Consider the following 23,305-nt stretch of genomic DNA (forward strand, 5'->3'; position numbering starts at 1 on the left):
GCCGGAAGTGGTGCTGTGGCTCAAGTGGTAGAGCGCTAGCCTTGAGCTGAAGAGCTGAGGGGCAGCGCCCAGGCCCAGAGTTCAGGCCCCATGACCGTACCCAAAAATAAATAAATAAATTAAAAGCACAGAAAGATTAAGTTAAAGTTTATAGAATAAGAAGTAAAATCTTCTTCCTTTGTTCCTCCTAAAGTCCATACCAAGAATGACAGGAGTCAGCAAAACAGAGGAACTGTTTCTGAGGAGACTTACATAATGCACAACTAGACATGGTGGAGCATGCTGGTAATCTAAGCTACTGCAGGGACAGTGTTTGGAAGGAATCTAACTCAAGGCCAGCTTGAGCACAAAGCAAGATCCTAGCTCAACAAATAAAAGCTGGGGTGGTGGAATGCACCAGTCGCCCGCTAGGTGTGCGGGCAGGGAGGGGAAGGTAGGTAAGTGCACCTGTCACCCAGCTAGGTGTGCTGGCTGGGAGGGGAAGGAAGGTAGGAGAATCAGTGGAGGCCATCCCCAGGGAAAAATGCAAACTTCTATAAGAAAAAATAGTTACAAGGGGAAAAAAGAGCTAGAGGTGTGGTATAACTGGCACAGTGCCTGCTAGTAAATGCAAGGCTCTGAGTTCAAGTTCCAAAAGGCACAGCTCAAGGACTCTGTAGGAAAATGATCCATGCAAACCATGTTTATACCAACAAGTTCCAACCAAGCATGCGAAATCTCAAATCAGCTTCTTCACACAGCGGTATTAGAAAGCCAGCTAAGGATCGGGAAGGTCACCAGCATGAAATAGGAAGGTCAAATAAGAGGAATGAAAAATTGTTCTGAGAGGAAAAAAGAAGAGAAAAAGGTCATTAGAAAGGTTTCAGAAAAATGAAACTGGATTCACCAAACAAGAAGAAGCATCTTCTTAAAAGGAACAAGTCTGATGCTTTAAAAAATAGCTTTCAGAAATGGAAAATATTAGACTAGATTTGTCTGTGAAAAAAAAAAAAAAAACCAGTGATAAGTGTGGGGGAGGGAACCCTGGAAACCAGGAAATACCTTTAAGTCAGAACTCTGAAGAAGGAGAGGAAGGATCAGAAGACTGACACAGAAAGTTCTAAATAAAGGAGTTCTAAAGGATAGAACATGAGTGGAGGTTATATTCTGTCCACAGAAACTGTCTATCACATCTCTGTCACTATACAGCCTCCCTGTCCAATGAGAAGATGAAGCTCAACACAAGAGATTTCTTACAAGATGCATGACAAAGATGGTCACAGAGCCACGTCAAGGCTGAGACAAAGCTGAAGACCTATGCACAGGCAACCGGGGTCAAACTATCTCAGATGGGAATGACCCTGGAGTTCTCCAAGACCACCCTGGGGAGCCAGCACCAGGTCCAGAGGCCTGGGGAAAGATGTCTGCCTGCTGGTTCTTCTTCTCACCACATTATTAACCAAGCAGGAACAGAGAAGAAAAATGTTTTTAGGTGTTCGGGATTTCACAATTGTTTCTTCCCACGAGGAAGCTATCAAAAGACAGAATCCACAGCAATGAAGCGAAAGAGGCAGAGAGGGAAGCCACCTTCACTGCAGCCCTCAAGGAGAGATCTTGCAGTGAGAATCAAGCCTGTGTAGCCAGTGGAGACAAGAGCAGGTCAGAAGACTGGAAGAAACGAGTCTCAAAAGTGAATGCATAGGGAACCTGATGAATTTCCACACAGAGAACAAGACAGCTGATGATAAACTAGTGAGAAAATAGAAAAAAAAAAATCCAGTATTAACTCCAGGGAGAAGGCCTTTCTGTGAATAATACATTCAGAGTCACAATTATGTTCCCCTCCCCTCCCCTCTCCTTCCCTTTCCTTTCCTTCCTTAACCTGGGTTTGAATTCAGAGCCTTCCACGTGCTCAGAGGGCTGACACTCTACCACTTGAGCCACACCTCTGCATTTCTGCTTTTTCCTGAAATGTCGTCTAGAAAACATTTCTTCCTAGACTGGCCATGAACTATGATCCTTCAGATCTCAGCATCCTGAGTAGCTAGGATGACAGGTGTGAGCCACCAGTACCCAGCTGTCATGGGTTGGTCATTACTAACATTAAATTATTAAAAACAACAGAACAACAGAAAAGATCGATGCTATTTTGGTCTCTCTCCTCTCGTCTCATGGAGAAACAAGCTACCATGCTAAGGGCAGCTCCTCTCTTATGGAGTGGCCCATGTGGTCTAGCAATGAGTTAAGGCCCTCAGCCCCAAAGCCCAGGGGGACTAAAGCCTGCCAGCAAGCGTGTAAGTGAGCGAGGAAGTCGGCTCCAACTGTCCTCAGCTCTATTCAGTGAAAACTCCCAAGACAACTTGACCTAGAAGCATGGCCAAGTGCCTCAGAGTCCCAACCCAGAGAGCCCGGGCTGCTGGCTTTGAGGTTCTGCAATAGACATTTCATAATCCACACTACCCTGGGAGGAGAGATGGTGGGAAAATCGTTGTCTTGGGGAAGATATGAGGACTAAATCATCTTCCCAAATAACCAAACTAGAGAAAAGCACATCCAGAACGAGTCTTATGAACATGTGTTGAAAGAGAGCGAAAAATGCAAGTTCAAGGTAGTTAGCTGTCTCTGGGGGGGGGGGGGGGGGGTCCAAAGGACGCCAAGTGGGAAAGGAGGCATAGCAAACTAGCTTTTTGTGAAGGTCTTTCAGAATTCAAAGGCCTTTCAAACGAGTCGCATGTGTCACTCGAACCCAAGCTAAAGCGGACGCAGAGCTGCATTTCTGCGGTGACTCTGCGCATGCGATCGCATCTCTGCATCAGAGCAGGTGTGTCCAGGAACAGGGCGCTGGGCATGCGCGGTACACCGGGGCGGGGTGGGGCATGCGCAGTACACTGGGGCGGGGTGGGGCATGCGCAGTACACTGGGGCGGGGTGGGGGGGGGGGGGGAATGTCTCTTCCTAGACCTGGACCCGAGGCCGTGACCACCTACAGCCTAGAACCTCCCTCCTCCCGAGGGCCTTGCCGAGGCACGTGCTTCCTAGCCGGAAGTGAGCGCATCCAGACCAGCAGCGCGCCGCACGCCGGTGCATTCTGGGGAGCCGCGAGCCGCGCATGCCCACTGTACGGCCTGGCCCTCCCCAGGTACGGAAGAGCCACCGCAGCGTGGTCGACTATCTCCCAAGAACTGTCTTCGGAATCTTTTACGTCAGAAATGAGTCTGCTATTCACAACAGCGGAAGAATGGTACACGCCTCTGCTACCCAAACGCGCCTTGCCCTCCGCCCTCCGCCCTCCGCCCTCCGCCCTCTGCCCTCTGCCCTCTGCCCTCTGCCAGCTTTCATGAGGAAGAGGGAAGTCTGGCCACGAGCCAGATGGGGAGAAGTCAGAATACACAGTTGTTCTCTCTTCTTCTTTCTCCCTCTCCCCCCTCTGTTTCTTCCCCCCCTTTTTTTGAGACAGGGTTCTGGTACATAGCAAGATACTAAGGCTGACCTTGAACGCATGGCCCTCCACGCATGCTGGGATTTCGGGCATGTGCTACCGTGACCAGCAGGAGCCTGGTTGTCTCATCCAGTCCTGTGTTCCAGAGTTCTTTCCCCTTGTATCAGATCAAGCCTCCACACAAATCCCAAGGCGTTTTTGATCTACACCATATTATTCAAGTTATGTCCAATGCATTCCTTTACACAGGGAATGGGATCGTGTTTACCAAAGCAGAGGAAAAGAATTTCACCAGGTCAACACCCATCCACTGGTACAGTAAGTGGGGACAGTGGGAAATGAGAATCCCAACAGAACTTCAGTGGTTGCAGGGTTTTCCTTTCCCTGTAGCCAGTCTCCGTTTCTTATAAAAGTTACCTCAGCCAGACACTAATGGCTCACAACCTGTAATCCTAAGTATTCATGAGACCAAGAGCTGAGGATCACGATTCAAAACCAGCCTGAGCAGGAAAGTCTGTGGGAGTCTTATCTCCAGTTAACCAGCAAAAAGCTAGAAGTGGAGCTGTGGATCGAGTGGTAGAGCCCCAGCTTTGACTGAAAACACTGTAGGATAGCATCTAGGGTCCTGAGTTCGAGCCCCAGTGCTGAAATACCCACACCAAAAAAGTTACCTCTGAGGTATGGCAAGTGTGCCACTGTTCTAATTTGGTTTTTCTGATTGTTTTGCTACAGTTCACTTCTCAACAGTTTAGATAGGGGTAGTTGTGACTGAAGTGCACAAGAACGCTTGATGATTCTGCAACAATACATTTTATTTCTAAACCACTGCTAAAACAAAGAGATCAGAACAGTGCTGAAAAAACACAAGTAGTTTTAAGCAAAATATGACAGCATTTTTTTTGCCAGTTTATGGAATTGCACACTTTCCAAAGGGGGGGGGGTCACAAGCAGAGCATTCAGTATGAAATATAGAGTGCTCCTTTTGCTTAGTTCTCTGGAGGGCTTAGAGAGACACACCACTTGTAATGCTCTTTTTTAAACTGGGTACTGTGGACCCAGTCACCTCCAGAAAAACAAAACATTCGCGTGCAATAGATGGCTTCAGCTACCTTCCCACGATGTTAATATTTCCATTTTGGATTGCAATCAATCTTAATATGCTTCCCAACTGGCTTGGCACACCTGCTGTCCTTTGTCACTTTTCATTAATGAGCAGAAGGAAACAAACGCCAGGGTGGCACCAAGTGCACATGCTAACACTTCAGATTGCCAGAATTCGCAGAGCAAAGGAATACAAAGGTAGACCTACGAGCGAAGCCCAAGTTAGCCCAAGCATGCCCCTTGGGAACTTATCTGCCACATCCCACCTTCCTTAAGTGAAGTTCAGTGTCAAGCCTGACGCTACCCATCAGCAGGGTCAGGATACAAGTCAAATCTAGAGGAGGGAAAAAGGGCACTAGTGCCTCATGCCTGTAATCCTACTACTCCTGAGGCTGAGATCCCAGTAATCCCGTTCAAAACCAGCCTGAGCAAGAATGTCTGTCAGATTCTATTTCCAATTAACCACACACACACACACACACACACACACACACACACACACACACACACAGAAGTGGAACTGTGGCTCAACTGGTAGACTGCCAGCCTTGTGCAAGAAAGCTCAGGGCCCAGGGACAGGTCCTGAGATCAAGCCCTAGTGCAGACACAAAATAAAATAAAACCCACAGGGGGAAAAAAAAAAAAAAAAAAAAAAAAAAAAAAACCAGCTCAACAAACCAAAATCTAAACTCCCACGAACTGGCTTAGCTATCAGGACTAATTCTACCTGACCCCAATTTATTTATGTTTCTTTTTTGACACAGGGTCTTGCTATGTGTGTAACCTGACCTCAGAGTTTTTCATTTTTCAATTCTCCTGCCTTCACCTCTTGAGTGCTGGGATTAGAGGCATTCCCTACCATGTCTGGCTCCCAACTAACCAACGCTTTATGAGTCATAACTGTGTGCCAGGGTGAATCCCTTAAAGGGACACCTCAGCCTGTGGACAAGGTCCCTGGACCCCTCCTAATGGCACCACTAAAGCTTAAGAAGTTTGTGCTTTTCAGTTTTCCATCTTGACTCCCCCGCAATTCCTAAATTACCCATACCTTATTTTGCTCAGTATGAGAAAATAAAGATGGTGATGTTAAATCACAGTCTCAAATACTTCACAGTTACATTCAACATATGATGTGTTCTGTTGAAATCCTATACTTAGAAATATGCTACTCACAAGAAATTGCGAGCTCAGCTAACCATGTTCCTTTTAAAAAGCCATTACTGTAATCCTACCTAGGATCCCGGTTCAAAGCCTGGGCAAGGAAGTCCATGAGACTCTTATCTCCAATTGACCAGCAAAAAGCTGGAAGTGGAGGTAAGGCTCATACACAAAAAGACATTCTATTCAAGAGCCAGGTATAAAGTGAACTCTTGAAAGGTATACATTTCTGGTCTTCTGTAGTAATTCACTGGGATTTGGGGAACACAGGCCACCTGATTCACTGAAAGTTCATGTGGAGCCCCAGGTAATTTGAAGAGCTGCTCACACATTCTGCTTCTTTGAAAACCAGCTCTTTCTGCCTTGCATCCCAGTAGGGCATCTGTCCACTGTCATCTCAGAACTTTAAAAAAAAAAAAATCCCTGGTGGTTTTTCTCTTCTCAAGAGACAATTCAACATGGCTCTAGTGTTTTCCAAGAGGCTCACAGTCCCCACCCTACAGCCTCCGACCTCCTTTGTGTTTCAGTACCCAGATGCATGTGTTTTCTCCACAGTGTCTCTCAGCCCGGGCCTTTCTGCAGCTGTCTTGGTTGTGGGATCAGAGAGCAGCAAGCCAAAGCCTTCAACCCCTCTTATGGCTCTGCCTGGTTTTGCCATCCACCCTCTTTGTTTAGGTAAGAAACAGTTTTATGATGGGTGCCTGTGGCTTGTGTCTATAATCCTAGCTATTCAAGAGGATGAGCTCTGAGGATAGATGTTCAAAGGCAGCCCGGGCAGAAAAAGCCAGTAAAAACCTAGAAGTGGAGCTGTGGTTCAAGTGGTAGAGTGCTAGCCTTGAGCAAAAAGCTAAGGATTCAGGGCCCAGGCCCTGAATTCAAGTCCTACTACCATCATCATCATCATCATCATCATCATCATCATCATCATCATCATCATCATCATCATGATAACAACAGCAGCAGCAGCAGCAGTTTAACAGATGTCAGTTAGAAGCAGCGCACGCATGCATGGGTTGGTTATTCCTCACCTGCAAAGTGACTAGTACTCAAGGGTGGTGGCCTTTGCTGGATTTCTAAACAAGCTGTTCAAGCAAAGGAAGACACAGCAACCATCTCAGTGGCTCTTTTGACTTGAGTTACTTCAGATGTTGTCTGTCAGCATGGTTTTCAAGAAGACATCTGCATGACAACCTACAGCCCTGCAGCTGTACATGGGAGTCCCCAGGGACTCCAGCTGGCCACATCCAAGCTGCCCCTGGGGCCGGGAGATGGGGGTGGGGGGGTGGGGGGACTGATTGGTTATTTTCTTCCTGCTAGGAAAGACATAGCTGAAAACTCTGTTCGGGTTATTTTTTGTAAAAATATTTGGTGAATATTAAATTCAAAGAAAAACATTTCACTCTATAAGCTGAATTGAATTCCCACATTTCAGTCAAAACCTCAAACTGGCAGGCAAATGTTTGCTTTGTAGCATATTTTAAAAATAGCTACTTATATTCATCCACACGTACACAGACTCAACTAAGGAAGGCTAGTCACTGTAGATAGAAACTAGAAATGCACTCTTTCTCTACCCATTTGGTCTAGACTGCACCCCGATTTTGTTGTCGTTGTTTCTTTCCAGAAGAGTACTAGGCTTGCCATGTCCCCAGACAAAAGTGTTTTACTAGTTCAGACACACCAGTGCCACATGTCAGCTGAGAAGTCTGAATCACTAGGCAAGAACTGTGGCTGCACGTTCAATTGGAAGCCGAAATACGAAAGAAGTCTATCAGGCTATCCTGGGTAGATTTACTATTCCGCTATGAGAAATGATGAAATGATCCATCAAGGTTTCTCCTAAACTCACAGCACTTTCTCTCTGCCCCATTTGGGTCTCCTAACTGGGTGATGTCAGACCCTGCCAGCTACCCCGGAATCACGCCCAGGAGCCAACTTTCTGTGCTGAGAACAAGCTTTTGGAAACCTATGATCTGCATTCTATCATAGTATAGCTTATTTTCCATTTTCTAGAGAAATACAAGCCAAACTGATTTGAGACCAGAAAGGCCGTGTGGAGCGGGGCGTGCGGGGATGCTTGGGGAGTAGTACTGTGAAAAACGGCCTGCCTAGTTCTGCCAGGGGAAGAGAGCCGGTGAGAGGAGACGCGACGGGAGCGACACTGTGCAGGGCAGGGCAGGGCAGGGCAGGGCTGGTGTGCCACCAGGAACTCTGCACACTGCTCTCGTATGTCAGGAAATACTTTACTGGACGCCGGTGGCTTACCCTGCAAATTCTAGCTATTTAGGAGGCTGAGATCTGAAGACCACAGTTCAAAACCAGTCCAGCCAGTGGAGTCTGTGAAACTCTTACGTCCAATTAACCACCAAATAGCCAGAAGTGGAGTGGTTGGGCAGTGGTAGAATGCAAGCCTTGAGCCAAAAAGCCAAGGGACAACACCTAGGCCCTGGGTTCAAGCCCCACTACCAGCAGGCAGGTGTGTGCTCATACGCGCGTGTGTGCACAGGCATGCAACACACGTGCAGTGACACAAACACAAGAGGCTCCTATTTCCCCGATTCCTAATAGACGGTTGACATACTAATCTTCTCCACCGGGAGTTTTGCTTCCTCATATTTACGTCTTGTTCTTGGCTTACTTGTGTCTGGGGGGGGGGGGGGGATGGGGATGGGGGCAGGTGACACAGGACTACACTCAAGACAGAGGCAGAAGTGGTATCTAAAACCTTTCTGCCACTCAGAGCCAAGTCCTGGGTTGAGGCGCGGCCCCAGCAGGGCTGCTTGCACAGGTGATTTATCTTGCTCAATCACTGTGACAATTACTCCAAAGGGACAGTCTCCTTTCCTTTCTAGGAAGGGTTCGAGCTGGTGGCAGACATGGCAAGCAAGCTCAAGCGCAAGCGAGCGCTCCCAGCTGAGAACTGGGTGTGGTGACTGGTGTAAGCATTCCCATCCAGGAAGGGTAAACTGCTCAGTCCCTAGGAAAGCATTCCCACGGACTCAGAAACTCAATTTCTGGAAAACTGATATGAGCAACATAATTCCAAACACACACACACACACACACACACACACACACACACACACACACACACACACACACAACACAAACAACATAAACCCTTCATATGCAAAGATAATCTACATAATCCCTTTTTCCTAGTTCTATTTATCTTAAGGAGTTAAAATCAGTGTAAATCCCCAATAGTAAAAGAATTTAAATTTAATTAAGCCTTGGTGCTATATATTCATTGCATGGAATATTTCATACCAAAGAAAAATGTGTCTTAGAAAAATCTTATTTTTTAGCTGGAGATTGATCAGTGGTTCATGTCTACAAACCCTAGCTACTATGGAGGCCCAAATCTGGAGGGTCATGGTTTGAAGAAAACCCAGGCATAAAACTGCTTGAGAATCTGTCTCTACAATAATCAGCAAAAAGAAGGACTGAAGGTATGTCTCAAATGGTAGAGTGACAGCCAAATAAGCAAGCAGAGTAGAGTAAAGCAAAGCCACAAAAAGAAAAGAAAGGAAGGGAGAGAGGGAGGGAGGGAGGGAAGGAAGGAAGGAAGGAAGGAAGGAAGGAAGGAAGGAAGGAAGGAAGGAAGGAAGGAAGGAAAGGCAGGCAGGCAGACAGGAAGGGAGGGGAGGAAGAGAGAAGAAAGGAGATTTTTTTGTTTGTTTTGGTGATTTTTTTGGGGGGTGGGGGTGTTGGTCATGAGGCTTGAACTCTGGGCCTGGGCGCTGTCCCTCAGCTCTTCAGCTCAAGGCGAGTGCTCTACCTCTTGAGCCACAGCACCACTTCTGGTTTTCTGGTGGTTTATTGGAGATAAGAGTCTCATGGACTTTCCTGCCCAGGTGAGGACCTCATCTCCTGAGAGGTCTTTCTGCGAAGCTGGTAACATCCGTTTTCTCCATCTTAAAAAGAAAAGTCTTTTGCCAGGAGCCAGTGACTCATGTCTGACATCCTAGCTACTCAGGAGACTGAGTTCTAAGGATCATGGTTTGAAGCCAGCCTAGGCATGCAAGTCCATGAGACTTTTATTTCCACCAAACCACAAACAAAGCTGGAAATGAAGCTGTGGCTCTTGGAAGGAGAGCTTTGGGGCCCAACAGCTCAGGGACGGTGCCTAGGGCCAAAGCTCAAGCCCCAAGACTGACAAAAAAGAAAAGAAAAAGAAAGAAAAAGAAAATTTTCTGCTGAGTTTTGTTGTTCATTGCCTCTTTTTTTTTTTTTTTTTTTAACAAAATGGTATGTGTCCAGAATGCCAAGTACTTATGAGATTGAACCAGGAGAATTCCTTAAGCTCCAAAGTTCAAAGTCATCCTGGACAACATACTATAAACCACCCAACCCCCATCTCAAGGATAGAAAACCAAGTCCACCATTGGCTCATGCTGTAATCCTAGTTACTTGGGAGTTACAGATGGGAGGTTCACGGTTCAAGGCCAAAGGGCAGTGAAATGTCATCTCAACAAATACACAGGGTGAGGCGAGGTGGGTCTGTGATCTCAGCCACACAGGAGCCTGGTATCACCATCCCAGGCCAGTCCGGGGCTGAAACACGAGGAAACGTGACCTGAAAATCCATCGACACTCTCACAAGATGCCCCCACGGCAAAATGGCCAGGAAGGGGCAAGTTCGCGTTCACAGTCTACGGTGGCACTGTTTATTTGCCAGACACACGCGCTGGGTGGGTCGGGTTACCCCAATCAGAACAGCTGGGAGTAGTGCCAATTAGCCATCCGAATGCCACTGGAGACTGCTCAGAGAAACCCACCCCAGGCGGAGGGGTGAGGAAGCATGCGCGTCAGAAGATTGGCTTCCCTCCTAAGAAGCCCGTTGAATGCACAAAAACACAGAGATACACCTCAACAATGCCTCACTCGGTTAAATATCTTTCTTAGGACTTTCAAATTCAGTTACTGAAGATACAAACTAATCCTGGATTAACATTTAATCTCTTCTCAAATTTATCAGAATTTCAAGAGCAATGTTCTACTTGAAATGAGATGACTGGCAAGGATGTGCCGCAGAACGCCGCCCTTTATCACCTTTATGAGTCTGGAGATACACGAGAAGCGGAAGAGCCTAAGAGCATCTGGAGTTATTTGAAGAGAATGCACTTATTTCTCTTGCTAATTACCTTTAAAACATTAATTCTACAGAAACCAGTGGCTCACGCCTGTATTCCTACGTACTCAGAAGGCTGAGACCTGAAGGATTATGTTGAGTTCAAGCCAGCCTTGGGAAGTAAGTCCACAAGACTCCATCTCCAATTTACCAGCAAAAGGCTGGCTCAAGTGGTAGAGCACCAACCATGAGAGCACAAGTCCTTAATTTAAACACGGACACAGGCACAGAGACAGAAAGACAGACAGAAAGACACACACACACACACACACACACACACACACACACACGCACACACACACACACACACACACACAGAATCAGCAGAGACCATAGGATGAAATGATTGTGCCAGGCTCATTTGAGTTATCAACAGTAAGGTCCAGCCCCACCAAGTTAGCATAAATCAGTTGTTCATGAAGGTCCTCAAATCCCCTGGAGTTCACCTTGAGGTCCAAGGTTAGACCCTCTCTCTCCTTAGTGGATAAACAACTATGCTCACCTGCCACACTTCAGCTTCTTTGTCTCTGTGAAGTAAAAGAGTAGATGTCTCCGTGCTCTGCTAGGGAACACGAAGCAATACAATACATACAGCTCCCTTAAAGAGAGAAGGTGAAGGAACTTGAGAAGGTCGTAGGCAACACTCTCTCCCTCTCATCATCAGCCTTGCCTGCCCATTCCAATCACGTCTGGAAATCTGATAAAACACCAATGTCTGCTCACCAGAGAGACCCAGCTGCCAACCCAGCACAGCTCAGCGCCCAGAGGGTGCTTAGCATCTGCATGTTTTGAAAGTTCTTCAGATTATTCAAAGGCACAGCACAGAAACACACCATGCATGCTTAAAAGACCATAGTTAGCAAATGCCACCATTGTTTTTCTTGCTGCTTTAATGTCTTTGCTCAACCATTAGAGAAGGACAGTGCAGGTTTTAGAGCAGTGGTGAATGAAGGCAGAATGAGAGGTGACCGAGTGTCTTTGAACCAAGTCTGTTCTCCAGTGTGATCAAAAAAGAGGAAAAACAGCACAATAAAAAAAATAGGATTCAATAAGATACAAAAGGAAAGGACATTCAAAAGAGCTAAGAAGCCAAGTCAGCACGCGTATTTACACATACTGCTAGATACATTATGGTTTTTTCATTAGTTCCCCCTCCTAAAAATAGAGCAAATTTTCAAACAAATAACTATACATAGGCATGTGTGTCCCAAATGTTAGGAACAAAATGCTAAGGAAATACTTTCCAACATCTGAGAGCAATTTTGAACTATACATCATCACTTCTATGCATTCACCTTAAAGGAGAAAGATCAGAGTCAAATGAGCAAACATTCAAGCGTATTATAGTTTTTCTCTCTTATTACACAGGATCTGAAACCCACTAATTTTTTCCAGAGGGAACCTCACTCATAGAACTCTTCCTGAGCACAGCTTGCTTCTTAGACAACTAGGAAAATTCACGTACTAGCAACAGCATTGGGACAAGGACTGACTGGGCGAGCTTTCATTGAGTAATGAATTTCAAGCACCAGGAACAATGAAGTATTAAATCGGGATTTCACATTCCAATCTGGCTGAGCCCCATCAACATCCCCCAAAGAGCACAAATAAAAATTCTTAACATTCTAGCATCTCAAAACCCAGGCACGCACAATCTTCACACACGTGTGAAAGCAAATCACACAGGAGGTTGGTGAAAAACACAACCAGTTATATAATACTGTCAAAATCAGCGCATCAGGGATTTTACTCAACTCAACCAATGGGACCTGAGTCAAAGACACCTACAGTTTTATATGCATTCCATTGGCAGTTCTTTGTTTAGTAAAACCGTTTTCAAAAGACAAACTACTGTGTGTGTGTGTGTGTGTGTGTGTGTGTGTGTGTCTGTGTCTGTGTCTGTGTCTGTGTCTATGTGTCTGTCTCTTTCCTGAAAGTGAAAAACATTAATGATCAAGTGAGTTTAACTTTTTAAATTCGTGCAAAGGCTTTCAACACATTGTACCATGAAAAAAATGCAAGTGAAATGCTATTGAAAATGGTTGCACAGTAAATATATTTTGTGATCTAGGGCCTTACCAAGACAGGTTCTTAAATTCAACAGTGGTTTATTCAGCAAAAAAAAATAACTTGTATTAGCAGTCTAACTCCTTATTTCTACAGGAAAATATCCCCCACATTCCAAATCCTACAAAATGTGAGCTGGGGAAGAAACCCTGGAACTGCCCAAGGTCCTGGACTAAGTACCTAAAACCTGCCTTCCGAAGGCGGGGATCAGTATTTGAATGGAACACAAACCTAGAGATGAACGGGCAACAGCACAGAAGCGCAGGTGCTTCGGGGTGCACCAACTTCTCAGAGACTCTACACATATGCACCAAAGCTCTTGAAGCTTACAAACCAAGTATCATTATTCTCCTTTTACACATTTCATTCATTATATCACAAACATGTATTTTTGAAACTAATATTTTCTTTTTTCTTCCTCTTTGCTTTTTTCTTTTCTTTTTTGCTGGTCCTAAGGCCTGGATACTGTCCCTGAGTCCCTTTGTGCTCAAAGCTAGTGCTCTACCACTTGAGACAGAGCGCCACTTCCAGCTTTTTCTGGGTGGTTACTGGAGATAGGAGTTTTACAGACTTTTCTGTCCAGGCTGGCTTCAAACCATGATCCTCAGATCTCAGCCTCCTGAGTAGGTAGGATTACAGGCGTGAGCCACCAGTGCATGGCTCAGATTTCTGTATCCTAAATAATCCCATCTTTTACTAGAGGCTAAGGTTAAAAGCCAAAACTAAATCAGCAAGTGGGAAAAATAACCCAAGCTGACACAAAAACATGTGGCTCGTTTTATAACATATATCACCCACTATCTTATCCCACATTTACATTAAGTAAAATCTTGACAAGCAGTAAACTGACAGATGCTAGTTTGTCCCCATGAGTAAATGTTCTGAGTGGAAAAAAAAATCTGACTGTCAAGTTTATGAAAGTTAGACTCTATTCTTCCCAAGTCTTTTGTGCTGTTCAGGAAAAAAAAAAAAAAAAGATGTATACGTGAAAGAATTAAATGTGACTTACTAAATAAAGGTTTGTTTCTTGTCACATGGAGGTACAAGAGAGTACACCATAGCCAGTATTTTCAGTCACTTTCACTTATATAATTCTTTCTCTTCCTTAGAGGCTCTCTCTGCAAAATGTTTTGTCGGTTTGTGACCTATCACACAAGCATACACTATAATGTAATACGCTGCGATCCAAGACGTCCCTAAGAATCTCTGTCTTCCTTCAACCAGTTGGGACTATTTATTGTTCAGCAATTGCGCCTACCCCAGATTTTCCCCTATCCCACCCCCTCACACTCTTTTGTATATAGTTTGCCTCCTCCCCCTCCTTCTTCCTCCTCCTCTTCCTCCCTCTTCTTCTTCCTCTTCTCCTTCCTCCTCCTCCTCCTCCTCTTTCTTCCTTCCTCCCTCTTGGCCCTCCATTCATTTTTCTTGATTTAGAGGAACCTAATTAATAGTTGAGGCTCCACTCTTCCTTGTGTGTATATGGGTGTGCGCGTGTGCACGTACCTGCCCGCACAGCCCTTCTAGTACTGGAGGCTTGAATTCAGGGCCTCAAATTCTTGGTTGGCTTTTTCTGCTCAAGCCACACCTCCTCTTCTGTCTTTTTGGTGGTTAATTGGAAATAAGAGTCTCAGGGACTTTTCTGCCTAGGCTGGCTCTGAATCATGATCCTCAGATCTCAGCCTCCTGAGCAGCTTGAATTACAGGCTGGAGGCATCCAGTACCAGCTCTCTTCTTTATCTTTGACCAATGGAGTTCAAAGGCAGAGAAGAAAGTTTCCTCTTTGTACCTCAGGAAGGTGGAGGGCAGAACACACCTCTCCCTGAAACTCCTTTGTCCTACTCATCTGTGCAGAGCAGAGCAAGTCTAGATTCCTGGCCCTTAGTTCTCAGTATCTGTTAGCCTGTTAATGAGAGGCCATCTGAAACATGGTATCTGGTGACCGTGTGCAGCGAGATGTGGCTGACCCTGATTTGAATCCACTATTGGCCAGGCGCATGCTCCCATTCATACTTCCGATAGCAATGATACATGGATCCGTTTCCCTTACACCTTGTTTCCGTGTGACTCACAGGTGGCACTTGCCAAATGGCTGCCTGAGTTAAGGAGCAGAAAAGCTTCTGTCTCTGGCAATAGAAGAGATGACTGGCTCCACTAGGGTTCAAGCCCTGGGCCCTGGCTGCGACAGCCACCTCATGACAAGGGTCCTTCCTATGAGCAAGAATGCTTGCGGGGTTCGGAGGCTTAACCATACACCTCTGCAATCTCAATCAGCCACACTAAGACAGAGCGGCCGGCACACACACCAAGAGACCCCCGTTCTCACAATTCACCCCGGCAGTGCAGAACGCGCCTCCTGCCCCTGCGTTTCTCAGAATCCTTCCAGAAGCACGTGGTTCCAGCTCGTGAAGGTCAAAGCAGCCACACACCAAGAGCAGCGTGGCGCTTACCTCAACCAGAACCCAGCGAGCCCAAACCACCATTTTCCTGTCCTCTCCGAATATAGCAGCATATAGCAGCGGAGCCCTTCCCCCTCCCAGAGGGACGGCGAGGAGGGAGAGGAGGGCGCAGGGAGATAAAAACAAAATCGGCCGTATTTACCTTCTTCTGTCTCGTGCCACACAATCCCCTCCAAGTTCACGCTGGTCCCAGGTTCACAGGGCCCAAGGCACTCCGGCTCCGTCACTACTCCCACTTCACACGTATTGACACCCACGGACCGAGTCCGGACCAAGAGCTGCTCCACCGGTGCTGCGATACTGGATGAGGATGGGGGAAAGTAGGAGGGCAGAAGCTGAGGCGTGAGACTGCTGGCGATGGGCGGCGGCGGTGCTGGCACTGTAAACAGGGAGTCAACCTGAAAGACAGACAGGCTTATTGCAGTGGGGCTGCAGGTGGCCGGGGCTCTGCTATGCAATCTCTTTACATCCTCTAGAACAGAGAGCATCATTCCAAACTCCATTTACAATTACCATAGGCACCGATGGCTCTCTCAGTGCCAAAAATACAAAGTGGAACAGAAATAGGCAATTTTCATTTTTCACGTCAAACAAGGTAAGCTTAAGAGTGCAAGCTTCTTGAATAGGTGGATGAAAATTACTGAGCAAAATTAAGACTATCTCCCACTCATACTGAAATCTTATTTTCAAATTATAACGTTTTTCAAAGAAGAAACGCCAATAAATAAACAATAACGTCTGCATTATTGGGCATTTAAAGCAAAGGAAATGGATTAAATTTGTTTTCCAAGTACTTTATAAACCATAATGAATTAAATCACTATGAAAATATATTAACTTACTCTACGGAATATACAACATATATAAACTTGATTGCATATACTGAAACACAAGGTGGATATTATTAGCATATACTCAGCAGCAACTCTTAATTAAGTGTTCTATTGCAAAGTTTAGCAGAAGTCATACAGAGGAAAAAAGAAATGTGCATGCCAACATCAACAGACCAGGAGTTTTCACCAATGTACATGTCTGATGATTAAACATTTCAGGGTCATGGGTCGGTTTGACCAAGGCCCGGGAACCTTCTCTCAGAATGCAAGAAATTGAAATGATAGGCAAGTGTAAGACAAATTGGGTGGACAGATACCTCCCTTGGACCTTGATCACCAGGAGGTAAGCAAAGGAGTTCCTCACAAATTTAAACGTCTAGCCATAAAAATGCAACCAAAATCTACACACTTAGACAACAGGTGGGTCACCAGATAACCTCAGTCCATTTGGCACCTGGTAGGACTACTACAGAACAGCTTCATAGTTGTTTTTTGTGTATGTGGAAAAGCCTCACAAAGCCTCTCTGTCCATTTCCTGCATGCTCTCGCCACACATGGCTAGGGTCTGGGACTAATGGATGATGATACTTGCATATTTTATCAGCTGGGCTAACAAACTGTGAATGTTGAAAATAATGGAGCAGAGGTCATTCTGGGAAAATGCTATCTTATCTGATGTTCATATATTATGAGATACCCTTTGTAGGCATTTGGATTCCGTTGTAATATTATATCATTTTGGTTACGTTAAAAGAGTAGTAAAGCCGGTGGTAGCGACTTAACACCTATAATCCTAGCTGGTCATGAGACTCACAAGGCAGACAAGCTGGAGAGAATCTCATCTCTAATTAATCCTCCCCCCCAAAAAAAAAACAAAAAGCAGTAGTGGAGCTCTGAATCAAATGGTAGAGTACCAGCTTTGAGCAAAAAAGTTAAAGTACGGTGTCTAGGCCTTACGTTTAACTCCCCAGTACCAATACACAAAAAAAGTTAAAAATTAAAAATTAGACTAACCGATAAACAGACAAAGAGTGTACTTCCAGAGTGTCAGCTGAGAATGTAAGCTCCTAAGTTAACTGTTGAAGCAGTTGCCTGGGTGGTTCCTTGTTTAGGTGACCATAAGGACTCTGTCTACTACAGTTTGCATTCCACTAAAATGATAAACTGTATTTCATTTGCCTGAGTGATCCAAGATTCACAGCAGCCCTTTACCCAGATGCATGCTACAGAAAGCAAATTTCCGGCTCTCAAAGCTGCTATAAAACTTCTTTTGCTCCATGCTTTTTATTGTTTGGCATTCTTCATCACAGAATCCAAGAAAAGAAAAGCATTAAGCAGTCCCAACCTATAGGTCATAATGATTTATGCTGTTGTGTACATGCAGCTTAAGATGGATCAACATTCCCATTGATAGTTCCTATTTTAAAATTGGGCTGACAAATGAGGAGAGAGGTTCTGAGGAAGGAAACTTAAACCGAAAAACTATCCAAGACAACCCTGTATTCCTCATCACAGCTGAAAAGCTGAAAAGATTAAAACCACTTTCTAAAATTTAAAAAGAAGAAAATTAGAAATCCGTTACTGTCTTTTTTTTTTTGCAGGTTTTCTAACGTCTTCTTGATTTGTAGAGCTAGTTATACACTGGCTATAAACCGATGCTATACATATCAACCAACGGAACTGAATCAAACAATATTCTGAAAATATGGCCGGATTAATGGCCTAAGTTAATACTAAAAGAAGAAATACAACTTCCATTGGGTGATCTAGATAGTGGATTAAATGAGCCTTCTTCCATCAACATAAGGAAAAGGCAATGATGAAAGTCTGAATAGAAGCCAGGCTCTGGTGCCTCGTGCCGGTCATTCTACTGAGGAAGCTGAGGTCTCAGTACTGAGACTCAAAGCCAGGCCGAGAAGGAAAGTCCATCAGACTCCATCTCCAATTAACCCCCAAACTATGAGAAACGAGAGTTGTGGCTTGAGTGGTAACCAGCCTTGAGAGAAAAAGTTGAGGGGCAGCACCCAGGCCCCGAGCTCAGCCCCCAGTACCAGCTAAAGAAAGTGTCACAGTTGCTGATATTCTAGAAAGGAGGTGAGACCGGTATCCAACAAGCGCTAAATGAGAAAGCTATAGTTCAGCTTGACTATAAATAGGAAGGTATATAGATAGCACTCCAGTGTGATGATACTCTAACCCTTCAAATCTGGTAGGCAATAGGCTTATACATTTGATTTAAACCCAAGTTTAGGTTCTTAGTTTTCCTGTTGTGCCACTTTCCTGATATTGGCTCAAAATGTGTCTATAGTACCAGATCCATGCTCCCCGTGGAGAGAGGAGGAGAGGCGAGCACAGAGACCACCCCTAGGGTCTCTGGCAGGCCTCTCTTCCCTAGAGGCCACTAAATGAAAAGTGGGGTTGGGGTGAGGGTTTTACTCAACTACCTTTAAAAACATTCCAATTATTTGTCAATGCTTGGGAGATTCCAGGCTGCATTTCCATCGACTCTGAAGATACCGATCAGACAGCGCTGTGGGCGGGGCTCAGCGCATCCCACACAGAGTCCCCCTCAGAGCGGAAGGTGACTTCAGCCTTCCAGCTGCCCTGCCCAGCCACGTGAGTGTGTGCTTTAGTCTTTTCCTGAGAATGTTCCACAGGGAAGACTCCCTGCCCAGCTCTCTCATTCTACAGAAAATACTGGCAACGGTATTCGTGCAATGGTAATAAATAAACTGTGGCTCGCAGCAGCTCAAGTCAGAAGAGCAGCTGACTGGACACAGGAAGGGAGGGAAAGGTACAAGAACTGAACCTGTACCCACCAAAAGGAGGCAGGAAGGAAATAATCCAAACAACGTGGTCGATTCTTCCCGCCTGGGAGGTTACCCCTCCAGAAGTTTCCGTTCTCTTGGGTATCTCAAGGTATCCTGCACAAAGCCACGTGGCTCATACGTAAAACGGGATTTTAAAGAACACTAACTCATTTGTTAAATTTATTTTGAGACAGGGTCGCTCCATGTAGCCTCAGACTCCTGACCAACCTGCTTCAGCCTCCCAAGGGTTGGGATTACAGGTGTGTTATCACTGAGCCTGGCCTCAGTAGTTATTTTTGTCTTGTAGAAAAGATCAAGTCTATGGCCTCCTGATTTCTCGTGTCACTGATCTACATACTGAGCCATAACTTTTTGGGTCAACAAAGCTCATCAAGACTGTGGGTATCTGGGCACTTTTGGTGTATGCCTCTAATCCTAGCTATTCAGAAGTTTGAGATCTGAGGATCCATCACAGTTTGGAGTCAGCCCAGACACAAAAGCCCAGGAGATTCTTATCTCCAATGAAGTACCCCCCCAAAAAAAAAATAAATCAGAAGAGGAGACATACCTCAAGTGGTAGAGTGCTAGCTTTGAGCCAAAAAGCTAAGTAAGGGACAGCACCCAGGCCCCGAGTTCAAGCCCCTGTTCTGGCACTAAAATGTGCACACATGCACACTCGTGCGTACTCACACACACACACATGTGCACACACAGAAGACAATTGGTGGCATTAGTTTTGTAGCCCTTCCTCTTGTGAGGGAGCAGCATACCAACTAGTAAACCTGGGATCAAGTCCTGGCCCTGTCAGCCCTTGCTGTGTGGGACCCCAAGCAAGGCTCTGGGCTATTCAAAGGCTCTGTGTTTGGAACTGAGGAAAGAATCACCCCAACAGGCTGCTGGAGAGTCAGCGTGTGCTCAGCTCACCCGATGGGAGTGCTCCGCGTGTGCACAGCTCAGTGAACCCCGGAGAGAGAGAGAGAAACAGAGAGAGAGAGAGTGACAGTGAGAGAGGCAGAGAGAGAAACAAAAGAAGGGAGAAAGGAAAGAAGAGAAAAGGAAGGAAAAGAGAAGAAAAGAAAAGAGGAAGGAGAAGAGAAAAAGAAAAAGACAGCCAGGCAGCCCCTGGTCTGCTACATTTGATATTACAGTTAGTTCTGTAACCCCGCCCAGCCCCACAAAGCTCCTTTTTATATCCTACTATATTTAACATAAATCTATAATCCCCCCAAAATGCATGGCTAAGTGTGGTTAAAGTGTGTTAAAAGTGGAAAGAGAAAGGGGCTTACCCGAGCAGCTCAGCCTGGGGAAACTCGGCCTTTCACACACTGGCATCTGGCAACAGCCAATGGGCCAAACCCACCCCTGTTTACCAAAGACGGCAGTGCTGTGGGGAGCTACTGATGAGCCCGAAACTAGTACAACATCATCTAACCTCTGCATCTGCTGCTGGGCCAAACGTCTACTGAAGCTCACCTAAACTCCATCACAGTCACCCTACACACCATCAGTGTGCAACACCATCAGTGCACAGTCTGCTCACAACCCTAGTGCGCTGCACGCTTAGCCAGCACAACGGGGCACTCATAAACGCAGTGAAACCACACCTGTAATTGAACAGCCCCTTCCAAGGGACTGTCTTTGGTGGCCTGAGTACAAGACGTGGGGCCTTGTGTAAGTCAATAGGAGCGGGGCACACGTCAGTCTTTGGAGTTGGTCCTCGGTCTGGCATTGGCCAAGGCAAGCTAAGCAGGCTAATGGCTCTCTGTGCCACTACTTCATGTGACTACTCCAAAGACAGAAAGCCAAGTACAGGAGAGCACTCAATAAATAGGGGCCACTGCGGAAGTCGGTATGACTCTCATCATTACAAAGATATCTGAGATCCAAACTAAAAAGAAATCAATAGGTGATCTGTTTACATAGCACCAAATGTTAGGATTGGCTACATGCAAAAGTGATTCAAGGTCAGATACCAAGTGCTCATGCCTGTCATGTGAGCTACTCAGAAAGCTGAGCTCTAGAAGTCGGATGTTCACACCAGCTTAGGCAGGAGTCTGAGAGACTACAGCTCTAATCGACAAAAAGCAGACTGAAGGCATGGGTCAAATGGTAGAGTACCAGCCAAGCAAGTGAGCAAGCAAGCTAGCTAAGTAAGCTAGAGGACCTGAGTTCAAACACCTGTACAAATGGGGGGGAAGAGAGAGAGAGAGAAAGAGAGAGAGAGAGAGAGAGAGAGAGAGAGAGAGAGAGAGAGAGAGAGAGAGAGAGAGAGGAAAGAAGGAAGGAAGGAGGAAAGAAGGAAGGAAGGAACACAAAAGCAAGCAAATTATGAATACCATTCTGAAGGAGTAACCCTAGTATAGTCTAATGGGATAATAAAAATCAGTGGGGGAATATTGATCCAATAGTACTAATAACTAGAATTTAAGAAATCAGAATAAAGAACTGGCCCATTTTAGCAAGGGTTCTTTTGTCAAAGCTCTTTTCTGTCATCTGGATGGGACGCCGATGTAACCTATTAGAGAGCCAAAGAGGAAAGCAGGAAAGCAGACATCTTCAGTGGAAAAGAAAAAAAAAGAAAAAAGAAAAGAAAAGAAAGGAAGAAAAAAAGACCCATAAGTCTAACAGCTGGTGGTGGCAGACTGTCAAACGGAGGAAAGTTAATGTCAAGAACAGACGCACGGCAGTCTCTCGCTGTTATTTTTGCATGATTATTCCCAGGTGTTGGTGCACGCTGAGCAGTAGCCAGGCGATTTATCACGCCACAGAGCCTAAGAGCAGGGGAGGGGGGACAGGGAGCAGCGAGGGTGGAGGGAGGGGAGGAGAAGGTTATTTACACAGATAGCGGCACTTAGTGTGTGTAATCAGAGGGCTGGAAGAGGAAAATCTGCAGAGGTCCTGGCAATATTTTCTCCTGTTCACCTTCTTTCAAGGGCCTCCCAAGTGCTGATCTGCAAGGGCCGCTCCAGAGCTGGAGTGTTGCTGGTGGCGGCTTCTCATCCCTAGAGCATTTCCCTGTGACAGCCAAGCGTGGTTTTCAGTACCAAGAGGCTGTCAGTGGAGGCTTGGGGGTCTCCCGCTCCACCCAGCCACAACAAAGGGATAGGAGCAGCGGGGGCGGGGTGGGGGAAGGGACCCCCTGGCCGCCTCAGTGCAGAGACCCCCCCCCCTTGGCCTGGCTCCGGGCTGAGCCCTGACAAGGAGCACTTGCTCTGTGCTTTCTCGCATTTGTTGCCACCAATCTCCACAGCTGTCCTGTGCTTCACCCCTCGATGCCAGGCGGCTAAAATTGCCAACAACCAGAGGGGGAAGTGAGGCTTCATTTTGCTCAGACTCAACACGTTCACATTGGATGGGCCTGCTGGGGCATGGCTACTCAATGCTCACGTCTCCTCCAGATCCTGTTATTCAGCTGCTTTAGGAGCCGGCCCTCAACCACCTTTTAATTTAAAAAGCATTAGACGGAGACTGTGCTGCCACAGAAAAAGGTCTCAGTCCTTGAGAGGTGACCACGGCCACAGACCCCTCCTTGTCATCTGGGCAACATTACTGCTTCATTAGCCACGTAGGCAAGGCCTGAAAGCGCTCCCCTGTGCAGGCGCCGAGGCCGACGCCTGCCGTTGTAGCTCGCTGGGAGGTAAAGACTGGAAGCATCAAGCATTGTTCCAATTTAAAAAAAATAAAACTAGGTACTATTCTTTCTCCAAAATTAATCAAGTTTGAGTCTCTGTTTCTGACAGGGAATGGCACAGCTTGAACTTTGATCACTCCTAACCCGCTGCTCTTGAATGTGATACTTTTCAGGACCACGATCAAAGCAACATGTGCTTTACAGCTTGCCAGGCAAAGCACACGGCAGATCCTCAGACCACCAGACCAGGCCCCCTCCCGCACACCCAGCCCTCCGTCCAGGCCCACGGGACACACGGCACAGAAGATCTGAGTGGACCTCTTAAGCGGCTCTTCCTTCCCCGCGGTGTGTTCCCTGATCTGTAAACTGCTTCTCAAGCTTGTGGAGACCAGGCTGAAAGGTCATTCAAGATGGTGTGGCTCTGACAGAATTTGCATCTTCCTGAGTCAGTCGAAAGCAACCTGCTCCACATGATAATGTAGGAGAGATGGAAAGAACACGTCTTCCAAACAAAACTAACCTTTGTGTGCTTTGATGCCACACCTGACTCCTTTTTACTGCCTATTGCTTAAGATGGTCTGTCTCAGGTCCTCCATGTACATACTGCAATCTCTTTAGAAATGTCCCTTAAAAACCCCACCAACGGGCTGGGAAGGTGGCTCAGTGGTAGAGCGCTTGCCTTGCATGCATGAGGCCCT

The 23,305-nt window shown here is 46.1% G+C and overlaps 1 protein-coding gene across 2 annotated transcripts in view; it reads right to left on the reverse strand.

Annotated features, from left to right (window-relative positions):
* Positions 1-23,305, reverse strand: part of Znf608 (zinc finger protein 608) — a 106,679-nt gene that overhangs the window by 46,133 nt on the left and 37,241 nt on the right. For both annotated transcript variants that reach the window (XM_070011238.1, XM_070011237.1), the window contains exon 2: positions 15,476-15,731. Coding sequence is in view for 1 of the 2 variants with exons in the window: in XM_070011237.1 (XP_069867338.1) it covers positions 15,476-15,731 (256 nt within the window). In the remaining variant the exon portion in view is untranslated. The remainder of the gene's footprint in view (positions 1-15,475; positions 15,732-23,305) is intronic.

The sequence above is a fragment of the Dipodomys merriami genome, unplaced genomic scaffold (assembly GCF_024711535.1).
Source record: "Dipodomys merriami isolate MVZ:Mamm:240054 unplaced genomic scaffold, mDipMer1.0.p SCAF_81, whole genome shotgun sequence".
Taxonomy (NCBI): Eukaryota; Metazoa; Chordata; class Mammalia; order Rodentia; family Heteromyidae; genus Dipodomys; species Dipodomys merriami.